This window comes from Pongo pygmaeus, chromosome 9, assembly GCF_028885625.2.
Source record: "Pongo pygmaeus isolate AG05252 chromosome 9, NHGRI_mPonPyg2-v2.0_pri, whole genome shotgun sequence".
NCBI lineage: Eukaryota > Metazoa > Chordata > Mammalia > Primates > Hominidae > Pongo > Pongo pygmaeus.
Window position 1 is genome coordinate 69339431 of NC_072382.2, and position 24951 is coordinate 69364381.

The window sequence follows — 24951 nt, forward strand, 5'->3', positions numbered from 1 at the left end:
AGAGAGAAATGTCTTCCAAACCTGGACCTAATTTAGATGAGATCCTAGACTTCAACCTTGATGCCATAGTAGGTGAGACTCTGGGGGTCTTAGGAGAGAATAAATATATTTTGCAAGGGTGAAGAACACAAATATTTTGTAGCCAGAGGACAGATGATAATAGATCAAAATGGCTGCACCTCCTTTGCCACACTCCCCATCCTGAAGTAGAGTTTATTCTGCTTCTCCTTGAATCTGGGCGGATCCAGTGATTGCTAAGCCAATAGAATGTGGCAGAAGTGATACTATGCCACTTCTGGACTTAGCCTTTAAGGTGACAGCTTCTGATTTCTCTCAGGATGTTGCCTCTTAGAACCCAGCCACCTTTCTGTGAGAAGCCCAAGCCTCAAAGAGAGGCCACATGTAGGTGCTCTGGCCCATAAGAACAGTTAAGTTCCGAGAAATAGCCAGCATTAACTTCCACCCATGTGATGTGCCATCTTGGACATTCCATCCCACTTGAGCCCTAGAACGCTGCATTCCCAACTAACATCGTATGGAACATAAGAACTCCTCAGTCAACTCACAAAATTTGAGAATAAAATGATTGCTCTTTTAAGTCACTATGTTTTTGGTTGTCTGTTAAATGCAACAGATAACCAAAAACAGTGTTCTAGTAGTATTTATGTAATAGCAGAATTTCCAATTGCATTTCCGTAATTAAATCTTTGTTACTCATGTTTGTACAACTTATTTTTCATATAACTTCCTCACTCTTTTTTATTTTGTTATTTATTTATTTATTTATTTTAGAGACAGGGTCTTGCTCTGTTGCCCAAGATGGGATGCAGTGATACAATCATAGCTCACTGCAGCCTCCAACTCCTGAACTCAAGCAATCCTCCAAGCAGCTAAGATTACAGGTATGCACCACCATGCCCAGCTTATTTTTTGTAGAGATGGAGTCTTGCCATGGTGCCCAGTCTGGTCTTGAATTCCTGGCTTCAAGAAATCCTCCTGCCTTGGCAAAGTCTACATCATGATGGAGACTATGACATAGATTTTGTGGTCATCTTTAATCCACCACAATCCATTAACTATTTGAGAAAATAAGTTACATTTATTGAAGTAAATTCTAGATTATTATGTTTAGATGAGGAGATAGATGAAAGTAGAATATAATCAGAAAATGTTTCCTAGTTTTAGGATGGAAAAACATGTATAAAATGAACAGATACAAAACAATGGGGAAATACAGAGTTACATAAATTTTAAAAACTTGTGGCAGACACCATGAATAAAGGTAAAAAACAAAACTCTGAGATATCCCATTTGCCACAACTGTGATCCATAGAATTTACATAAGATGTTGATACATTAAAAACCCCTACAGTTTTAATCAACAAACCACATAAACAGCCCTTTACTAAATGACAACCCAAAAAATAATTTTTACCTTTCTTATCTAATATCTATCCATCCATCCTTTTTTCTCTGATTCCTATATGCACCATGGGCTGGAGATGTAAAGGTAGGATAAAAAGAAACATTATGCCTACCCTCAAGGAACATACAGCCTAATATGGGAGACAAATATTCACAGAGATACATGTAAAATATAATTGTGATAACTGCTAAAAGGAAGAGTAAGGTGCTGTACAAGTGTACAACAGAAAAACACCAAGTCAGGAAAGACTTCCTTAAGGAAATGTGCACTTATTTGGGATCTGAGGAATAAGGGTCAATTAGGTAAAGAACAGGGGGAAGAGTGTTCTATGTCGAAAGCTGGGATGGAAGACAGCAAGCCACATTCCAGGGACAACCAGAATGCGTTCCCTTAGAATCATCTTTTCTCTGCTGCACACTAACACCTGTGAGAGTGCTTAGGTCACAGTATATAGACGCTTAATATATATTTGACGATGATTTGCTAAAAGTAGATAGGTGTAGCTTGAGTATAAAGAGAGAGGGGAGGATGTGGTGCAAGATGAAATTGGAGAAGTAGGCAGAGAATAGAATGTTGTGAAATAAACAATACTGAAATCAATATAGTATTTAAAAAATGCAGATCACAAAATCTGATCTCCTTGGTCACAGTATGGTTCCAAGATTGGAGTTGCGGCAATAATAATAGAGCTAAGAAGTATGCCAAGGTGGTGGTTCAGGTGAGAGATGATGGTACCTAGACTAGCAAAGCAGCACTGCAGTTGGACAAAAGTGGAGACATTCAAGAGATAATTGGGAAGTAAAATAGGAACAAATATTAGAGAAGTGAAGGAGAAGAAGTTGTGTCAAGAATAGTTAAACTGTGTCTTGTGTAACTAGACTAGGTAGAGGGCAGTGTCATTTACTCAGGGAATAATAGAAGAGTAGAAAGGGAAAAAAAATCAGACTTTGGCTTCATGGAATTTAAGGCATCTTTAAGATATCCTAGAGAAATGTCATAGCATATATAAATCTCCAGAGAAAAAGTCTGAGCTAAGGATATACATCTGTAAATCCCCTATATATGTGAAATAATTTAAGTTTTAGTTGTGGATGTAATAAACTAGGGAAGAAAAGAGCAAGAAGAGAAGACAAAACAAGATTAAATGTTGACAAACTCTGAAATTTATCAGATAGCTAGAGAAAGCTAAGTCTGCAAAAGACAGAGATAGAATAGCCAACCAAAGAAGAAAATCAGAAGTATTACAAGAACCTAAAAATGTTTTAAGAAAGAGGCATAGTTAACAGTGTAACTTGCTGCTGAGAATTCAAGTGAGACAAGGAATGTCTCAAAAATATCTACTGGAGTTAGCTACATGAAGTCATTAAAAACTTGAGCAACAACTGTTTCAGGTAAATGTCTGGGGTAAGAGCTAAATTGAAATGGGGTATGGAGTAGGAGCTGAGGAAATGAGAAAAACAAGCATAAAGTACTTTGAGAAGTTTGGCTACAAAGAGGAGGTAAGAAAGAGAGTAATAGCTAGAGGAGGATGTATAGTTGAAAGAAAACTTTAAAAAAATCAGTAATGACCAGAAAAGGTTAAAAAGCTGATGGAAAAATGAGACAGAAATGGTGAAAATATAAGTGAGAAAAGGTAGGGGCAAATGAGGTCCAAAGCACAATGGAAGCGGGGACAGAGGGTATTTACCTTAGAAAGGAAGAAAAGAGTAATTTGCCTATCAAATTAATAAAGAATTCAGGTAAATAATATCCAGTGTTTGCTAGGATGATGATAAAGAGATAATAATACTCTTATTATTAGTGAGAGTATGAATGGTATAACCTTTCTGTAGACAATTTAGCATAATATAAGACAACTAAATATATTTATACTCTTTAATGTCAAGTTCCTCTTCTAATAGGGTATCCTATGGAAGTTATCAGACATGCCTGAAAAATTGACAACAATCTAAATGTCCAACAGTGGAGGGGTGGGGGGAATGGTTAAATATATTATGATATAATTGAATATTTTATGGGAATTAGAAATCACATTTTCAAAGATTAGTGAAACAGGTAATCACGATGGTATCTTAGGTGAAAAGAGGATATAAAATGATGTATTCCTGATGAATTCTGGAAAAATTTTGAAAATTGTTCCACAATTTCAGAAAAGAAATATTCAGAAACCACAGAGATACAACATTACAAACAAAAGAAAATGGCTTTAAAAAATGTTAATACTGCATAGCTCTGGATACTGAAGTAATGAACAAGTTATATTCCTTGTTTTATTTTTCTATACTTACTAGAACTTATATTAATATTACAATTTTATTTTCTCTTGCAAAGTATTAACAAGAATGAGGAATAAACAAAAATGAAGAAGATAGTGAGTTAAGGCAAAAGTTAAGAAGTTTTCCAGGTGGAGGCTGAGGCAGGAGGATCACGAGCTCAGGAGTTTGAGGCCAGCCTGGGCAACACAGTGAGAACTCCATTTCCAGAAAATAAAATAAGTGATACAGTTTAAAAAAAAAAAAAAAGGAAAAATGGAAAATTACTAGAAATCACTCTAGTATAAAGTTGACTTATTTTCTTTAAAATAAAGAATAACATTCAAAGTTAGGTGGGCCAATTTTCACTGATGTAGCACTTACCATGTACCATGCACTGTTCTCTGTCGCCCAGGCTGGAGTGCAGTGGCGCAATCTTGGCTCACTGCAAGCACCGCCTCCCAGGTTCACACCATTCTCCTGCCTCAGCCTCCCTAGTAGCTGGGACTACAGGTGCCCGCCACCACACCTGGCTAATTTTTTGTATTTTTTAGTACAGACAGGGCTTAACCGTGTTAGCCAGGATGGTCTCAATCTCCTGACCTCGTGATCCGCCCCCCTCGGCCTTCCAAAGTGCTGGGATTACAGGCGTGAGCCACTGCACCCGGCCACACCATGCACTGTTCTAAGTGTACTAGGCACACTCATCTAGTCCTCACAGTAACCTAGAGGTAGATATTATTATTAACTCTATGTTACAGATGAGGAAACTGGCAGAAAGGCTCTCTCAGGTCACACAGCTTTAAGTGTCTGTGGTCCTATCCCTAACCTTATGTGACTATTTTACCACATAAGAAAAAGAACCTGTGAACAAAAGCCAATGATGTCTTTTTCCCCCCCAAAGTTTAGGTTTTGCTATCTCCTTCCCAACAAACAATTCAAAGATTGGGTTGCGCATTGTCTGTATGTTTAAGAAACAGAAGCTTCTTACTATGCCCTCATATCTACCTGGTTCTTACCAAAAATAGTCTTCCTTGGTATTTCTTTCTCCATTATCCATCTTTTTTTCCTACTCTCCAACTTAAGGCTCTCAAATGGTTTGGAAAGTAGATGTGCTGTTCGTGGAGAAAATAAAAAGAACAACAACAAACATATATAACACTTCAGACATTTTTATAGAGAAGATAATTCTATCCCAACACAGTAATCTAAGCTGCTGAAGGGTAAGGCCAGAAGAGCACCATAGACTTGTGTATCTCTGGCTCAATATCAGAAAGGACTTTCATCCAGATGAGTCAGAAAATCTGCTACTGTGTCCGAAGGATGTTAGCAAACCTGAACCCAGACCCAAAAGTGAACTTAGCCACTTCAGCAGTCCTATAGCTTTTAACAGTAGGAAGAGACTACTAAATGGACAGATTAGGTAAACATATAGAAACCACCTTTACGCAATGAATTCAGGTTCCTAAAGTTTTCCAGCATCACATTCCTGTACAGGTTCTTTACAGCAGAGTCCAGTTGCCCCCACTCTTCCTTGCTGAATTCCACAACCACATCTTTGAATGTCACTGGTTCCTAAAACATTAAGTTCCTTTTTAATCAAAGGTGTCACTCCCCAAAACACTACCAGAGAAGGAATAGATTTGAAGGAATAGGGTAGGAGCCAGAATACACCAGAAATTGACAGGACAATGTTTGAGGACAATGTTTGAGGTTCTAAGTGATGAAAATCAAATTTTAGTAAGGGCCAAACAAATTGGTACTGTATATACTCTGTTGGGGATACAAAAGAAAAGTGAAGTGCAGTCCTTATTCTAAAGTAGCTTTACATTATGGTTGAGGGGGAAAAAAGACAACTGAAATAACTGTGGAACAAAAAATTACTATGCCGTACAAATAATTTACCTAAAAGTTCAAAACAGGAAGAGTTTGTGGTAGTTCTGAGAGAAATTTGTAACGAAAATGTAGGCTCTGCTGGAAGGAGAGGTAGGGCATTTTCTTTAATTAAGAAATGCTGCCTGATAACTCTTATCATTTGGGACTCACAGTTTAATGTCACTCATCAAATGGGCAAGATTGCCTGACTGCCCAAAGTAGCCTTCCTACTAATCAGTTACTACTGCATTATTTTCTGTGTAATAATTATTACTATCTACAATTACCTTATTTGCCTGTATACCTCCACTAGAATGTGATCTCCACAAGGCTGGGATTTCGTTTTATTTATCAATCATATTTTCAGCTCTCAGAGCAGTATCTGGCATATTATGCACTACATAAATATTGGCTAATAAATAAATTCCCTCCTGTATCACACCATCAATTATTCCACTTCTCTCTCCAGCATCCTCAACCTTGTCTTTATTGGCACCTTCAATCACACTGAAATATATAAACATCTTCCTTTCCTCTCCTTCAAGCCAGTCTTTATGAATAAGTTGTCTGCATTAATTTTGTCTGCTTCCTCACTTCCTCTTTCCTCAACACACCACAGTCTGGCTTAGATTCCTGTGCATTTTAGTATCTCCTTAAGTGAATCGACACTACTTGGGCTGTATTATTTTGACCCTTTAAAGCATTTCTCCCTTAAATATTCTTACCCCTTGGCCTCAGTGACATCATTTTCCTGGTTTTCCCCTACATCTTTTGGTCCTGTCTTTTTAGTATGCTTTGAGGTTTCTTCTACTCTTGCCTAGTAAGTGACATTGCTCTGGATTCTACTCTTGAGGCTTAATTCTCAACATTTTCTGAGTAGGCTCTACATCTATAGCGTCTATATCTATAGAGCTACATCTATAGCTCTACATCTCAGCGCTACATCTATAGCGTCTGAGAGATACACAGAGAGACTATATGGCTAAGAGTGTATCACCAACTAAAGTAGGTCCAGTGTCCTGTGGGAAAATAAAAGTCTCATGTTCTTGGATGGAACCATGTTTGGCAAAAGTTCAAAGATCAAAAAATTGAAAGCAGGTAATACTAAAAATGAGCATGTATGTTCAGTAAAGACTAGAATCCTAATTCACCTGTGGTTTGCCTGTTGGTGAGCCAGCTTTCATTTTCTCCTTGATGCTCCCCATCTGCGGGGCAGAGTCCTTGCAGGGCATACCTGAGGAAGATGAAGGAAACTATTAGGGAGACAAGTTTTGCCCTGGAGCAACTTCTAATAATTATAGTTGTTTTAATATGATATTCACAGGAATTATCCGTAGAACTTTGAAAAAAATAATGTCAGGCCCTACCAGCAATCACAGTCTTCAAAGGTCAGGCCTAGATCTTGTATTTTTAAAATATTTTAAATGTGATTCTGATATGCTACCAGGGGTTGAGATCTACTGAATCAGAAAGAGGGACAAAATAATATTTTCAGACCTCATCTATGCTTATAGCAGATTCCAAAAAATAACTAATTCTGTCATAACTAAAGCCTAACTACAGCGTAGCCATCACAGGCTGTAATTCTACTTGGAGCTTGTAATATTTTATCCAACCAATCCCTTCTTCAAACACTCCAGAGAGAATTCTATTCAAGGATTGTTTTCCTGTAAGTTGCTCTGTGCTTACTATACATAGACCTAAGCAACCTGTCCACCTTGAACTATTGCTTCTTTCAAAACATAAAATTCTGAGGGACAACCAATTCTCTTATCCAGCCATTCAGTGAGAAATTTATCCAAGGGCCACTCTGGAAGATTCATGAGTTACATCAGTGATCCTCAAGTGTCACACTGGTCTGTGAAGTTTTCACTGACTCAGGGTGAAATGAGTAGAAACAATGTAGTAAGTTTGTTAAAACATTACATTTATTCAATATAAGGGACTTTCTTTTGATGTTAGAATGTCTTCTAATATGATTTAAAAAATGTTTTTACTTAAAAAGAGTTGGCAAATCTGTATCATCTCCACCCCCATTTTTAAAACTTTTAATGACCTTTGAAACCCCCCAAAAATCTTAAAACCATGCAGTTACATAATGATCAGCATTAATTCTCCATTATAAATGTATAATTGGGTTCAACAATTTAAACAACTGCATGGGGACTTCTTAAAACACATCAGGGCAGGCCTGGTGGCTCACACCTGCAATCCCAACACTTTGGGAGGCCATGGTGGGAGGAATGCTTGAGCCTAGCATCCAAGACCAGCCGAAGCAACATAGGGAGATTCCTTCTCTGCAAATAATAATCGTAACAAATTAGCCAGGTGTGGTGGTGTGTGCCTGTGGGCTCATCTACTTGGGAGGCTGAGGCAGGAGGATTACCTGAGCCTAGGAGGTAGAGGCTGCAGTGAGTGGTGTTCGCACCACCACACTCCAGCCCTGGTGATAGAATGAAACCCTGTCTGAATAAAAGCAAACAAAAATCCAAATTTCTCAGCAACATACCATGTGAATGCTGCAAATATTATGGTCTGTTAACTTTTTTTTTTTTTTTTTTTAAAGAGGGTCCTGCTCAGTCCAGGCTGGAGTGCAGTATGGCCCAATCACACCTCACTACAATCTCTAACTCCTGGCCTCAACCAATCCTCCTGCCTCAGCCTCCTGAATAGCAAGGACTACAGGCATGTGCCACCATGCTTGGATAATTTTTTTTTTCTTTTTTTTTCTTTAGAGACAGGGTCTTTCAATGCTGCCCAGGCTGGTGTTGAACTCTTGGCCTCAAGTGATCCTCCTGCCTCAGCCTCCCAAAGAGTTGGGATTACAAGTGTGAGCCTGGTCCTGAGATCTGTTAACTTTATTCAGGTCTATAACACTTTGTGGAATGTCAGTCTGCTCAATTCCATAATCTTTAGGACAGTCAATACAATGTTGTTCCTTGTTCTTGACATTCTTGGAAATACTTGAGGTATCTTGGAAGGGTGCAAATCCCTCCAATCAGCTATCCTCTTATTTACTGCTCTCTCTGAATATCCTTTTCTTCCCTTACTTCTTCCCTGCTGACCTCCCCTTCTTGAACTTTTACCATCATGTTCTCTGAAACCCTCATTCCATTCAAAGAAAAATCTATATACATTCTCATCTTTACAGACTCTTCCTTCTCCTTTGTTAAATGGATCTTGGCATCATCAAAGGCACCTTTTTCTATCCTCTAAGCACTACGATCTTGGAAATTGTTCTGATCTACTTGTACCTCCCTTCCACTTCCTAGTATTTTCTGTCATGCAAAAATATTTCTTACTGGTTTATGCCATTTAGCTATACTGTTCTTGATGTTGTAATACATTAAGCTATTGCACATTCATTTTTTTCAACACATATTTACTATCTCCTATGTGCGAGATACACAAATACCTGCCCTCAGAGAGCCTAGTATATTGTGAATGACCAACACTAAAGTAATTGTACTAGGCCAATAAAAACTTTGGTTACTTGCTTTACATTGTTGCTTTTCACCCCAAATCCTGACAGTCTTTTAATAGGTTACTTCAACACTGACACAGACCACCCCTTCCAGCAACCCAGACTGATAGACCTTTGGCTTTCTTATCTCTAATGACCATCAGCAACCAATCTACTTCCTTGCTCATACTCTGGTCTTTATTACTTAGAACTATCCTGCCATGAGTATAAAATTGGATAAATCAATAACTAAATGCATCTTCCTATCCTTTCAATTTTTACTTCCTTGCTTTTTGTATATTCTCCAACTTTCATCAGAGTCCCATTACACTACACTGATTCTTTAATTTTCTCCCATTCTATCATGGCTCTAGTGAAGTCACTTCATTCTCTATTAAGCTTAGAATTTAAGTTTAAAAAAAGGTAAAATTCACATAATGTAAAATTCACCATATTAGCTATTTTAAATAATACAATCCAGTGGTTTTTAATACATTCATAATGTTGTGCAATGATCACCACTATCTAATTCCAGAACATTTTCATTACCAAGGAAGAGCCCCATATTAATTTAGGAGTGATTCCCATACACTCCCTTTCCTCATACTGTCTCTACGAATTTGCCTATTCTGGACATTCCACATAAATTAAATCATATAGTATATGACCTTTTGCGTCTGACTTCTCTCACTTAGCATGTTTTGGAGGTCCATCCATTTTTTTTTTAACATGTATCAGTACTTCATTCTTTTTTATGGCAGAATAATACTCCATTGTATGTATATAGCAAAGTTTATCCATTCATTAGTTGTTGGACATCTGGGTTGTTTCCACTTTTTAATGTGAATATGTGTCTTCAGTTTTCTGGGGTATATGGTAATTCTACGTTTAATTTTTTGAGGAACCACCAAACTGTTTTTCACAGAGGCTGAACCACTTTATATTCCCAACAACGATATACAATTCTCAACAATTTCTCCACATCCTAGCTAACCCTATTCTTTTTCCTTTTGTAATTATTATAGCCACATTATATTAATATAGTGGGTGTTATTATGGTTTTGAGTTGCAATTCTCTAATGACTAACGATCCTGAACATTTATTCCTATACTTTTTGGCCATTTGTATATCTTCTTTGGAGAAATATCTGTTCAAGTCCTTTGTCCATTTAAAAAACTGTTGCTTATCTTGTTATTGAATTGTAAGAGTTCTTTATATTTTCCTGATATTGGACCCTTATCAGATATATGATTTTCAAAATGTTTTTTCTCATTCTGTAGGTTTTTTGCTGCCTTGATGGTGTCTTTTGATGCACAAAAGTGTTAATTTTGATGGTCTAATTTATCTATTTTTTCTTTTGTTGCTTGTATCTTTGGTGTCATAGCTAAGCATTGATTACCAAATTTAAGGTGATGAGTTATTTCTATATTTTCTCAGAATTTTATGATTTTGGCTCTTATATTTAGACAATTGACCCATTTTGAGTTAATTTTTGTACATGATATGAGGTAAGGCCCCTACTCCAATCTTTTGCATATGGAAATCAAGTGGTCCCAGCAACATTTGTTGAAAAACTGTTATTTTCTCATTTAATGCTTTGGCACCCTTGTCAAAAATTAATTGGACATAGATGTGTGAGTTTATTTCTGGACTCTTAATTGTATTCCAGTACGACATAGCTTTGATTATTGCAGCTTTTTAGTGAGTTTTGAAATTGAGAAGTATACATTCTAAAACTATCTTCTTTATGAAGGCAGTTTGACTATCTTGGGTACTTTCCAATTCCATATGAATTTTAGGATGAACTTGTCCATTTCTGACCAAAAAAAAAAAAAAAAAAGCAGCTGAGATTTTGATAGGGATCGCATTTGAATCTGTAGATTGCTTTGGGGGAGTATTATCTTTATGATATTAAGTTTTCCAATACATGAACGCAGGATTTACTTAGGTCTTTAATTTCAACAATGGTTTGTAGTTTTCAGCAGACAAGTCCTACACCTCTATTTTTCACATATTATAAATGAAATTATTTTCTTGGTTTCTTTTAAGGGTTGTTCATTGCTATAGGCACATAACCTATTTTTGTTGATTTTGCATCCTGCAAATTTGAATTTATGAAGTCTAATAGTTTTTTACTGAGTTCTTTAGAATTTTGGCTATATAAGAGTATAACATCTGCCAGTAGAGATAGTTTTACTTCTTCCTTTCCAATCATGACACCTTTTCTCTTTTTCTTGCCTAACTGCACTAGCTAGAACGTTTAGTATGACATTGAATAGAAGTGGCAAGAATGGACATTCTTGTCTTGTTCCTGATTCTAAGAACAAAGGTTTCACTTTTTTATCAAGTTTATCAAGTACAATGTTAACTGTGGGTTTTTCATAAATGCCCTTTGTCAGGTTGAGTGAGTTCACTTCTAGTCCTTTTTTTATTTTGGTCATAAAAGGGCACTGGATTTTGTCAGATGCCTTTTCTGCATCAATTGAGATAATCATGTAATTTTTCCCTTTTCACTGTATTAACATGATGTACAGCACTGATATATTTTCATTTGTTGAACCATACTTGCATTTCTGGGATCAATCCCACTAAATCATTTTGTATAATCCTCTTAAAATGCTGTTGGATTTGGTTTGCCATTTTTCTTTTGTTGTGATGTCTTTGTCTGGCTTTGGCATCAGATTAATACTTGCCTCACAGGATAAGTTAAGAAGTGTTCCTCCTATTTTTTGGAAGAGTTTGAGAATACTGGTGTTACACCAGTGAAGCCATATCATCTTTGAGTTTTCTTTGTTGAAAGTTTAAAAATAACTAATCCAGTCTTTTGTTATTGGTGAGTTGAGTTCAGATTTTCTACTTCTTCTTCAGTCAGTTTTGGTCATTTGTGTTTTTGGAATTTGTGAATTTCATCTAAGTGCATCTAATTTGCTGGCATTTAATTGCTCCTAGTATTCTCTTATGAGCCCTTTCATTTTATGCAAAGTCAGTAGTATTGTCCCCACTTTTCCTGATTTTAGTAATTTGAGTACTTTTTTTCTTGATCAGTGTAGCTAAACCTCTGTCAATTTTGCTGATCTTTTCAAAGTACCAACTTTCAGTTTTGTTGGTTCTATTATTTTTGTGTGCTCCACATCATTTATCTTTGTTCTAATACTTATTTTCTTTCTTCATCTGGCTTTTAGGTTTTCTTTTTCTAGTTCCTTCAGGTGGAGGGTTGAGATCTTTTTAATGTAGGCATTTATAGCTATAATTTGAGCCATGCCTTCACTGTATGTCGTAAGTTTTGGTATGTTGTGTTTTTGTTTCCATTTCTCAAAATATTTTTTCATTTCCTTTGTGCTTTCCTTTTTGACCCATTGATTATGTGACTGTTAATTTCCACTTATCTGTGAATTATCCAGATGTCCTTCTGTTACTGATTTCTAATTCTGCTATAATTGGAAAAGATACTTCATGAGATATCAATCTACTTAAATGTACTGAAACATGTTTTTTAGTCTAACATTTGGTCTATGCTGGTGACTATTCCATGTATACTTGAAAATGTATTTTCTGTTGTTTTTTGGGTAGAACGCTCTATATATTTGTTAGTTCAAGTCAGTTTATAGTGTTTCTCAAGTCTTCTATTTCCTTTTTAATCTTTTTTTCTAGTATTTGTTAATAAAAGTGGGGTGAAATCTCCAATTATTATTCTTGATCTATTTCTCTTTCACTTCTGTATTTGCTTCATATATTTTGAGGCTCTAACTGTTGTAGTTATTGCTCATTTAGTAACTTTTGACCTAATTTTGTAAACTCTATATTCTATGTTATGTTTACCTGCATGAATCTGTTCTCTCAGCTTACTGGTCAGCTTGTGATACCACAGAGATTTTCTTAAATGCCTTGAAACATAAAAACAATATCAAAAACAAAAACCATCACCTGGTCTCTGCAGTTGCATTGTGTGTATTAGGGCACACTCACTCAGACACTTTTAACTCTATGTTATTCTTCACTTCTTTCTTGTGTAGCACTTGAAGGTCAGCTAGAGATAAGAGGGCTTTCTCAGGTCTTTCTGAACATGTCTTCAATCATCCAGATTTTCAGATATATGTGTGAACTTTCAAAATCCCTTATTCCCTCAAAGCATTTCATCCTCCAGCATCCCAACAGTTATTTATTATCTCAGACAGCAGTAGCTAATACATTTTCCATGAAATGTTTAAAAAATACCCCCAGGTAGCCACCTCAGTTCCAAGTGACTTTTGAACTAGGTAAAATAAGGGCAAGCCCTATGAGCAGGTTTTTTAGAGAGCCACCAGGCAAACCAAAGAAACAACCAAAAGCCTTCCTTCAGTTCTGTATTACCCTGAAACCTCTCATTTGCCTTTTCTGCTAGATTTCTGAAGAATAATCTATAATGATCACATTCCCACCTCATACCTATTTTTTTTTAACCCACATGATGGGCAGAATAGCAGCCCACAAAGATATCCATGTCTTAGCCCTTGGATACATAGCAAGAGAGACTCTGCAGATGTGATTAAAGTCAAGGACCTTAAGACGAGGGAGATCATCCTGAATTATTCAGGTGATCGCAACCTAATTACATGAATCCTGAAAAGTGAGGAAGCTTTTCCAGTGTGGTGAGACAGTGAGAAGCACCATGAGTGAGCAAGAGCTATGACAACAGAATAAAGTGTTAGAGATGTGGCAGTGTGAAAAGGACTTGGCCCATTGTTGCTAGCTTTGAAGACAGGGGAAGGGGAACATAAGCCCCAGAAAGAAAACGGTACCACCATTACCTTGATTTTAGCTGAGGGAGACCCCTGTTGGATCTCTGATTTACAGACTTGTAGAATAATACATTCGTGTTGTTTTAAGCCACCAAGTTTGTGGCAATTTATTATAGTAGCAATAGAAAACTAATACAACTCATTACAAATAAGCACCCCTCAAATCCGCTAAAACTGCTCAAACTAAACCTCAAAATTCCTCCTAATCAACAATTTCAATGAATTATTTTTAAAATTCATCTTAATAGGACCTTTTTGTTATACCATTGTTGAACATTCACTTCTTGAAAATTTCTCCTTTCTTAACTCAGATACCAATCTTTTCTGGTTCTCTGATTTCCTACATTATTACTTTCTAGGCTGCTTATCAGACTTCTCTTTCTTTTGCTCATTAAGAAAATTTTTAGACGAAGACTAAATATAACCACAATACCAACATAATCACGTCCCCAATCAATAATTCCTCATCAAATATCCAGTTCATGGCCTCATGTCTTACAAGGTCCACACATTCACATGATTTTAAAAACTTAAAAAGATGTATAACTAATCTCTATATCACTTTGCCATACTCCTTCCTATTCCCTTAAAAACTTGACTGTCTTATAGTTTCCCAGTTTGGATTTTACACATGGTATTATCACAGTATAGTTCAACATGTTCCACTATCCTCTGTATTTCCTGTAACTGATAGTTACATCTAGACCCGCTTTTTTTTTTGAGATGGAGTCTAGCACTGTCGCCCAGGCTGGAGTGCAGGTGGCGCCATCTCGGGTCACCGCAAGCTCCACCTGCCGGGTTCACGCCATTCTCCTGCCTCAGCTTCCCTAGTAGCTGGGACTACAGGCGCCCGCCCACCACCACGCCCGGCTAATTTTTTTTTTTTTTGTATTTTTAGTAGAGACGGGGTTTCACCATGTTAGCCAGGATGGTCTCAATCTCCTGACCTTGTGATCTGCCCGCCTTGGCCTCCCAAAGTGCTGGGATTACAGGCGTGAGCCACCGCGCCTGGCCTAGACCAGCTCTTAAATATTGATGCTCCCTAAGGATTTGTATTTCTCCTACTTCTCTGTTCATACATATAAGCTTCCAAATCTTCTCTTTCTGAACACTGAAGCTTGTTAACTATATATTGGTTTATTCATTGTGAAAGTCCCACAGGGACCTGAAATAAAACTTGCCACATAATTAAAGTATTACACCTTCTCCCCCATTCCCAAATTCCACTCATGCAGGCCAGTACATGTGAATTTATGTCAAAAGGTATCCTATTTATATGTTTATAATTCCTCTAGGTTCAAAATCCTGCTTTCCCAAAGCTCATTCTCTAACACCTAATCTATCACAATAGTCTAACTGGTTTTCCTATTTTCAGAACCCTCAGATCTCTCTCCTTTACAGGAGACATCGGTAAACTTTTTCTGTAAAGGGGCAGATAACAAATATTTTAGACTTTGCAGACAATACAGTCTCTGCTACCAGTACCCAACTCTGGTCATAGCACAAAAGCAATCATAGACAAAATGAAAATGGACATAGCTATGTTCCAATAATACTTTATTTTAAAAAATATTTGGCCTGTGTGCCATATTTTGCCAACTCCTGCTCTAAATTGATGTCAACGTAATATTTTTAACTGGCAAATCAAACTGTCTCACTCCCCTACCCAATCTGTGAGACCTGATTCTCTATTTCTATTACCTACAGAATAAAGTCAAGGCTTCCTCCTAATAGAGTAATATAAAGTCCTTCAAGATCTGGCACTTGATACTCTCTGGCCTCAAAAAAAGATAATTTCTCTTTACATGGGAAAGGTCCAGTATTTTACCTCTAATTTTTTAATATTCTTACCTTCATCTTCAAGCATTTCAATCACATCTTCTATGAGGGTCACCATATCTTCACTGTTGTTTGGATGTTGTAAATGCACCCAAGTCCTGACTTCTTCAGGCAGGATTGCCAGGAATTGTTCCAGCACCAACAGTTCTATAATCTGCTTCTTTGTATGAATCTCTGGTCTCAGCCATTGAAGACAGAGCTCCCGGAGTTGGCTCAGGGCTTCATGGGGCCCAGACACTTTCAAATACTGGAAATGTCTGAACTTTTGACGAGATGCCTCAGAGTCATGTGTCTCCACGACAGGGATGGTTTCCTGCTGCCAACACATATCTGCTCTCAGAACCTCTCTTTGTTCATGCAGAGACAGGTTTTGAGGTTTTGAGATAGCCATCAACTTGCTCAGAGGCTGCATCTTCCTAAATAGAACTCCCACAGTAGTTCAAGTCCGCCTTACTAGATTGCAGTAATTCTCAGGCTTGAGCTAAGCACCTGCGTACTATATGCAGTGTGATTTAAGCCAAGTTATTTCACGGTAAGGAGGAAAGTTCCAGGAACTTTAGACACAAAGCCAATATTCAGGTACCTGAGCAACTGAAAAAAGATAGAAATTAACCCACAGGGAACAAACATCTATTAGCATAGTGTTAAACACAAATATTATTAAAATTGCCTAAGAAAAATGCATATTATGGATTCTCCTTCTATTTTTATTTTCCTTTATTAGAACTAGAAAATACACTTTCCCTTTCTCCTAACCAGTTTCCCAAAGGGCAGAGAAACACACACAAATAGACATCCCAAAACAAATGATGAAGAGTCCTTTGATTTAAAAAAACTTCATAACTGAATTGCAATTAGATTTATTCTATATCAGGTAGCAAATCATTTTTACCTTAAAATTAAGCAACACAAATCTTCAGGTAGGATATTAAGGTTTCAGAATAGATATGACTGAAAAACCTTACCCCAAGTTCTCTTTAAAATGCCAATAAAATTCTATGAGTAAAACTGACAATAGCACTAGAAATTAAGGTAAGGGACAATTGTTTAAAATATACTAGAATAATATCCATAAACGATTATTAGGACTAAATCAAAAAGTGGATTCCCAGACTACAATGAAGAGTTTATATTTGTTAGGACTTACTATGGACAATTATGCAATGCCCACCAGGGATGTCTTAGGCGCAACTGAACATTTAGACTCGCAAGACTACCATAGGTCATATTTGGCACCAATTTACTCAGAAGGCAAAAAACAACTTGCTAGCAGGAGAATAATATGCACTTTTTTTCAGTGTGAGTCTTTGCAGAGTTTAGCTCAAGTACAGGGAGATGAGACCCATAAACATGGTGTAGGAAACACTCTGACTCAAAAGAATTCCCCCAGGAGCCAATATCATAACAATTGAGCACAACTTTATGGGTTATCTCAAAGAGCCTGCCAAATTATAGGAGTCACTACATTCAGGGATGTCCAGATACAACTTTCTATTTGATTTACAGTTCTCCAAGTCCAGATGCAATTTACTATTCAGGTGTCATTTTTATAATGATCATCTAAGGTCAGTGGTTCTCAATCAGGAGATTTTGCCAACAGGGGAAATTTGGCAATGTTTAGAGACAGTTTTGACTGTTACAGCTAGAGATGGTACCTGGCATCTAGGAAGTCAAAGCCAGGGATGTTGCTAAATATCCTACACAGGATAGTCCCCTGTAGCAAAGAATTACCCAGTCCAAATTGTCAATAATTCCAAGGTTTAAAAACTCTGCTATAGGCAATATATAAATGAGACTACATACTTTGGAGTCATAGATACATGAGTTTATATCCCAGCTGTACTAGTTGCTATATGTATAAAGCTGAGCAAATTATATTAACCCAAGTTTGCATTCTCAACTGTAAAATGGATATAAACATATCTGATCAAATTATAGGGATTAAAAGAGCTCTCACCTCATTTCCTGACACACAGTAAGCTCTCAATAGATCATATGCACACATGTATGTGACAATGTTAGATCTTACATATTGGCCAAAAGTTTGTGTGACCTTGTCCATGGCAATGCCTGCCTGCATAGATCATTCAACATTCAAATAAGTATCAGCCAACAGAGTAGGGGAAGGATACACAGAACTATGAAAAGATACTTTAGTGGCAGATGAGTGGTGAGAGCCAGGTTTCTCAATGTTTGACTAGAAATTTACAGAAAATCAAGGGAAGGAGGCTAGAATGATCCATGTGATAATGGATTAGAGTTGGAGACCTAAGTGTGAAATTGTATTTGGCTAAATTAGATGAAGATGGTTACATAAATATTTACAGATATGTATATATACATAGATTAATATAAACACATATTTTCTTGCTCTGTTGGCTAAGTAGGTCTAGAAGCAAGAACAGCCCAGCAGCAAAAGAACAATTAGCTCCTAGATCTTGGTTTCTAATACCATTCTCCAATAGGAACCAGGATTTCTTGGAGAAATGGTTGATTCTAGGACCGAGGCTCATACAACATAACCATGGGGCATCTTATAGTGCCAGAAAGTAAAGAAATGCTCAAAAAATCGGGAAAAAAAAAGAAACTGAAACATTTATTGGGGCACATCAAAGGTACACGGGAGCCAAATGAAAGCACTCCTTATGGCCAAATCTGGAACAATATAAGCAACAGAATATTAGATAATTCAAACAATTAAATTAATACTCATAAGCCACACTGATATAAATGGCAACTTATTAATACATGGGGGAGAGTAAACAAATCTCCCATGCAGAAAAATTCCAAATAATTTACGCAAATTCTCAGCCATCCACGAGGTACAGCATAACTCCCCACCCCTTGAGTATGGGCTCTGCATAGGAATTTCCTGCCAAAGAGGAAATGCGGTGGGGTGGGGGGAAGGGGGGGAAGGTAAATTTACAGTGGAAAAACCTGACAAATACCATCTCAGCCAGGTGATCAAGATTAACATCAATAGCGATAAGTCATGTTGGCAGTATGTAGCCTCGAGACAATGTGATGAAAATGGCATTTTGCCTCTGTGATCTTCCTGCTCTAAACCCATAACCCCAGTCTAATAATGAGAAAAACATCAAATTCCAACAGATGGTTCTCCATACTTAACCAATACTTCCTCATAACTGTCAGCATGATCAGAAACAAGGAATATCTGAGAAACTGTCACAGCCAAGAGAAGCCTAAGGAGGCATGACAACAGAATGTAATGTGGTATACTGGATGGATTATAGATCAGTAAAAAAGACATTAGGTAAAAATTAAACTTGAATAAAGCATGGACTTTAGTTAATGCAGTATTATTAATTGTAACAAATGTTCTATACTAATATAAAATGTTACTAATAGGAAAAATTAGTGGAGGGGTATATGGACACTCTGTTGTACTGTCTTCTCTATTTTCCTGTAACTTTAACCAATTTATTTAGAAACTTTTTTTCTCTGTGAATGCAAGCTCCCCAAAGGATTTCCCACAGCAAGTGGAAAGCCACAGAGGCAGGTGCCTTCTGGCTTGAAAGATCCCATCTAGGTTGTCATGGCCAGGGGAGGAAAAGGGTAATGGTGCCTTTCATGGGCTATTCCTGGGTCTCACGGGATAGAAAATTGCTTCCAGTTGCCATGAAACAAGCGCTTCCTGTAATGAATCCCTCTGGAGTACTCCTTGACATCTCCCCAAACTTGTAACAAAAGTCCATCTTTCTCCTCATTCGCATCTGCCAAGGCCCACCGTCAATACAACAGACTGAAAACCTGCCACAACTGTTGACATCCACGACCCTCCTGATCTGGCCTCATTAGCTCCACTTTTGAGCCACCAGCCAAGAGAGATGTCTTAAATATGACTGGTGGAATAGTCCTGAAGTAGTATAATTTAGTCCAACAAAAAAATGAACTATGGGCCCAGATACTTTGAAAGTAACATAAATGGAGAAAGAAAAAATAAAAGCTCACAGGCCATGTCAAAGACAAAACAGAAAAGGCTTTATGCTAAAAAGTAAAAATAACAAAGATGTTAATTGCAACAATAAATGTACCGGGTAAAAATTTAAACTCAAACTACATAATACTCAAAAGACATCCGAAACGAGAACTCCAAAACTGAATGTAAAAGAATTTCTAAAAAATACCAGGCAAACAAAAAATATTCAAGAGTTTAGTGAATTAAAATTATAATGAATTAAAAGCACAAATACATTAGAGGAAACTAAATGATTACAACTCATAATGAAATATAACTGTCATTAAATGTACAACATACTTGAAACACTTTTGGCAAAATTCTCAGAAAACAAGAAATGAAGTCAGTGATACAACAGAAATGGGATATTAGGTAACTTTCTCAGACTTTGACAGATAAAGTCAAAAAAGTAATAGTGTAGTGGATATAAATAATATGCTTAGCCTAATAGATAAATAAAACTAGATAAAATGTAGTTTCTATTCAAGCACCTATGGGAATGTTTACAAAAGCAATTTATTAGGCTACCAAATAGAAAATCCTTGATAAATGGTAAACAAGAGTAGTGGAAACCACATTTATTACTAGAATGCAAAACCAGAAATTAACACCACATAGAAAAAACAATTTCACCTACTTTAAAATTCAAATGTTTGCTTCCAAAAAAAAAAAAGATAAAAGAGAATCGAAAGTACAGCTGCAAAGTATCTAAAAACAGTAAAAACATTGTACGTCAAAATCTAAAGAGCACAGCTGAAGCTCCTGATAGGCAATGGAAAAGCCTTACATATAATTAAACAAGAATGAGATGCATTAAATATCCAACTCAGGAAATAAAAAAAAAGCAACAAATATACTGGGAGGTTTGTAGGTGAAAAACACAAATTAATTAATTACTCACTGTAAACAGTTACAGAGCTAGGACAGGGAGAGACTTTCAGGATGGCATGCTGCATTTAAGTAAGATTTCCGAGGTGGAATAGTTTTGATGATAGAGATCCAAGGTGTGACGTGACTGCAAGTAGCTTAAATGGTAAGTGATGAACACTGGAATATACAAAGCTAAGAAATATAACGGTTAAACTCTAAAGTACTGAATAGACACCTCTGATATAAAGGTGGGATTCAGGATTAAGACACGGAGCCAGTACCACTGTGACAGAGGGACCTGAAGTCGTAGTGGATGGTTAGACTAATATAACCAGGTGGCACCAGTTCTACGGTTTTATGGCCGCAAGGAACTTGAACAGCTGCTAATTATGGAAAAAAGGTACTGTCAGTGAAGAGGGTTATTTCTAATCAAACAGGTTGTAGGTAGGACAGCTGCTTGAGGTAAGAACCACCTGGCGAGATTAGAGCAGATTAAGAGGAACAGAAAACAGTTTGCAAATAAGTGACTGAATGTAAGTCATTTATGTTAAATGGAGAAAGAATTATTTTAAAATAAGTACGATACTTGGAGGTTTTAATCTTTTAGGGAGGTGGCCAGGAATGACTGGGAAAACAAGGCAATATGAATTAATTAAAACTCCATTGTCTTTCCCAGTTGATTGATCCAGTCACACTTGGTTTTTCCACAAGGCATCAATATCAGCCATTCCCAAACCAGCTGATCATAACATACTAACCACTTTGCGCGTCTGGAGACTGCCCCTATTACAGAATGGAAGAGGCAACAGGAGTGTGGTTAAATCCTTGCTTTAGCGGAGCTGGATCCTGACCCCAGCCGTCCCGCCGCCCACCCCCTAGCCCTCTGTCGCTGCTCTCAACGCTTACTTCCGCAGCCCACGTTTCCATCCCTCCAGTCAGCTCGCGCCCTCCTCCAGGTTTTCCCGCACAGACCTTGGAGGGCAGCGTGGAAACTGAGTAACTGCAAGCAAGCTGAGGTGAGCTGCACGTTCCGCATGGACGCCCTCAAGCGTGATTCCCAATTCCAAGACCCCGCGTCCCCACCGCCCGCTGACGAGGATGATACCTGTGAGCACCGCTCCTCTCCAGGGGCCCGTTCAGTCACTCCGTCCAGTTCTGAGAGGAGCCGCGGAATCGCTGTCTTGGACAGTGAAGGGAGCCGGCGTTGGTAATCACGCTGCAACTAGGAACCCCTGACCTCGCCGAACCCTCAACTCACTGCCGGCTCCGAGTTTCATAAATTGCCACGGAACAACCTAGACTCACTCTTGCGCACGCGCACCAGCTGTGGAAGGAACCCCCAGGAGCCCCCGCGACCCGGATCTGTAAGGTAGACCAGGCCTTTTCAAGCCCCGTCCCTTTCTGCAAGCCCCGCCCACGCCGCACAGTGGGAACTCTGGCCCTGTGAATGGACTCACCACGCGCTTCTGGTGGCTTAAAGAAATGAGCGTCATGCTTCCGGCGCTTCCTCATCCTGTCCGGGGAAACTAGTCCAAATCGCCTTTCTGTTCCCCACACCCCATTTGCCTGGAATCAAAAAACAATGACAATCTCGACGAGACATTGTCTCTTACATGGTCTTTACTGGTTTATTGGTTCACAGATTCATTCATTCAGTTTTGTATGGAAGTGAGAGTTCTTGCAGTTCGTTGTTCAGTTTTGGCTTGTTAAGACTGAGACACTTTGTGGCATCTGAGAAGCATTGTCAATTAGGCATTTGGATGTAAACATTTGGGAATTTAGAGATGTCTGGGGCTAGACCTGTAAAATTTGGGTCAATCTGGGTAGATGGTGATTGATGCTATCTGTTGGAATAGGATTGCAGAGAGAGGGACAGAGAGGAAGAGAGAGAATAGAATAGAAGGAAATGGGCTGGGATTGGCCCAGGGAACACCAACACCATTGGTTGAGTCAGGAAGGCGGACCTGCAAAAAAGAGGAGGATCAGCCTGAGAGGTAGGAGGAAATCTGGTGGGTGTGGAGACACAGAGGGAAGGGATGTGTGTGTCACAAAGGAGAGAATGCTCGGTGGCATTAAGTACATGATAATATGATTAGTGCTTGCCTAGAGGCATGTAGACAGTGCTGTAGGAGCAGAGTAAAAGAACTTAAACCAGAGAGAGCTTTATATCTAGGCCAGGAGTGGACTAAGGTAAAACAAGATGGCAACTTTGAACAGCTAGTGACACAAAAAAACAAGGACACACCATATAGTTTCTTTTATTTATTTTTAAATAGACTTTATTTTTTAGAGCAGTTTTGGATTTACAGTTTTGGAAAAATTGAGAAGGTAATATACAGAGTTACCTTTTACTCCACAACTAGTTTTCCCTGTTATTACCCTCTTACATTATTATGGTATATTTGTTACAACTAAGAAAATAAAAATAAAATGTAAAAATAAAAAATAAAATAACATTGATACATTAAGTCCACAATACTTTATTCAGATTTCTTCATTTTCTTTGCTTTTTTCTTTTCCTTTCTTTCTTTTTTTCTTTATTTTCTTTCTTTTTCTTTTTCTTTTCTTTTTTTTCTTTTTCTTTTCTTTTTTTTTCTTTCTTTTTCTCTTGCTTGCTTGTTTCTTTTCTTTCTTTCTTCTTTTTTTGACTGGGTCTCACTCTGTCACCCAGGCTGCCAGGCTGGAGTGCAGTGGTATGACAGCTCACTGCAGCCTGGACCTCCCTGAGCTCATGTGATTCTCCCATCTCAGCCTCCCAAGTAGCTGGAACTACAGGTGCTTGACACCATGCCTGGCTAATTTCTTTTTTTTTTTTTTTGTAGAGATGGATTTTTGCCATGTTGTCCAGGCTGGTAAGGACCAGACTTCTTTAGTTGGTTTATTTGTTTTGTTTTTATCTTTTTTCTTTTCTCTGATGCAGGATCCCAACTGGAATATCACATTACATTTAGTTGTCATGTCTCTTTAGGCTCTTCTGGACTGTGACGGTTTCTCATACTTTCCTTGTGTTTCATTACCTTGGCAGTGTTGAGGAGTACTGGTCAAGTATTTTGTATGATCTCCCTCTATTGGGAGTTTTCTGATGTTTTTCCTATGATTAGACTGGAGATGAAGGTCACAGAGATAGAGTACCATTTTTATTACATCATATCACAGGTACATACTATCAGTATGACTTATCATTGTTGGTGTTCAATTTGATCACCTGGCTCAGGTTGTGTTTGTCAGAAGACATTTTTTTTTCTTTCCAACAGTGGCAATGGATGCAGCAATATTCAGTTTCCAGAATCAGCAGCTCCGGCAGCAGTGTCCTGTCCTGATGGTGTTGGCAGGTAAATCATGCTTCTGGTGCTGAATAGAAGTCTTGTCCTCATAGAACCAATTCTGTGGTACAATTTTGGTCTGTGGTTCTGGCTACATGACTCGAATATTATTTCAATATTTTTACTTTTAGCTTAAATCATGCTTAGTTTCTGTTACTTGAAACTAAAAGCCCTGACTGATACATCATCATTATGATGATTTCTAGGTGTATGTATTAAATATGTTTTCATTAGAATTTTTTTGTCTTTATTTTCCCCTTCCCTCCCTAGCATGTAGTGGTTTCATGCAGACAGCTTTGTGAAGAAGCCTCATTGGCATCTATTTTGGTGGAATGAGTGGGAACATAATTCTCAGGGTGTCAGTAATCCATCGCTGCATACAGACCATTTCAAAATTTAGTGCTTTAAAATAGCAATCGTTTTATTTTGCTCAGGAGTGTGTTTGAAATTTGGTCAGAGGGGATGGCAGTTATCATTAATGCCAATATTTAAGATATGACCATGGGAATGAGTAGCTGAAATCATTGGAGAAGCGAGGATTAAGGAATCTCAGAATGCAAACTATTTGAATATTTCGTTCTATGGGAAAATTAAAATAACCAACAACTATAACACAAGAGCAGTATCTTCAGGAGAGTGGCAGTGAGTCAGGGGCTAGAATCTGCAAGGAATGGGTGGGGGAGTAGCCTAAGCATCTAAAATAAAATAAAATGAATAAAACCCCCACAATCCCACTTTCCTAACCATACCTCATTTCCTCCTCCCTCATGGTAAAACATCTCCAAATGTCTGTTTACATTTTCTTATTTTTCCTCTATTCACTGAAATAGATCTCATCTAGATCATAACCAGCAGCCAAAGTTACCAAATTCAACTAAAAATTTCCTATCCTTCTCTATTATCACCTCAACTAACACATATCATTTGAATGAAGGTTTTCAGTGATTATCATACCCTAGATTAAAGTTTGCCTATTGTGATACAGTTCCAGTAAATTTTTAAAAGATAGTAAAAAAATGTGTATTAATATACGTTATGTCTCAGTCATTACTCTGAGTATATCAAATACACTCAGAGTTGGATAAGATAAAATGAAATAAGAGATCAATAGCTGGTTTTAAAATGGACACATGTATACATGAATT

The 24951-nt window shown here is 37.6% G+C and overlaps 1 protein-coding gene and 1 long non-coding RNA gene across 11 annotated transcripts in view; one reads left to right on the plus strand and one right to left on the minus strand.

The window, feature by feature from the left end:
• Positions 1-21786, minus strand: part of ZNF215 (zinc finger protein 215) — a 62590-nt gene extending 40804 nt beyond the window's left edge. For 4 of the 10 annotated variants that reach the window (XM_063671192.1, XM_063671194.1, XM_063671193.1 and 1 more), the window contains exons 1-5: positions 21589-21724; positions 15647-16225; positions 6705-6787; positions 5121-5253; positions 4698-4793 (exon numbers count right to left, since the gene is read on the minus strand). In XM_063671192.1, coding sequence (XP_063527262.1) covers positions 4698-4793; positions 5121-5253; positions 6705-6787; positions 15647-16046 — 712 coding nt within the window. In that variant the 5' untranslated portion in view covers positions 16047-16225; positions 21589-21724. Of the gene's footprint in view, positions 1-4697; positions 4794-5120; positions 5254-6704; positions 6788-15646; positions 16226-20514; positions 20676-21588 lie in introns of those variants that run through there. The other 6 variants (XM_063671189.1, XM_054438667.2, XM_054438668.2 and 3 more) reach the window with 6 other exon arrangements.
• On the plus strand, positions 793-24951 carry LOC134740262 (uncharacterized). The gene is made up of 3 exons (XR_010127591.1): positions 793-902; positions 21398-21852; positions 23738-24951. It is a non-coding gene; the product is annotated as an uncharacterized LOC134740262 (long non-coding RNA).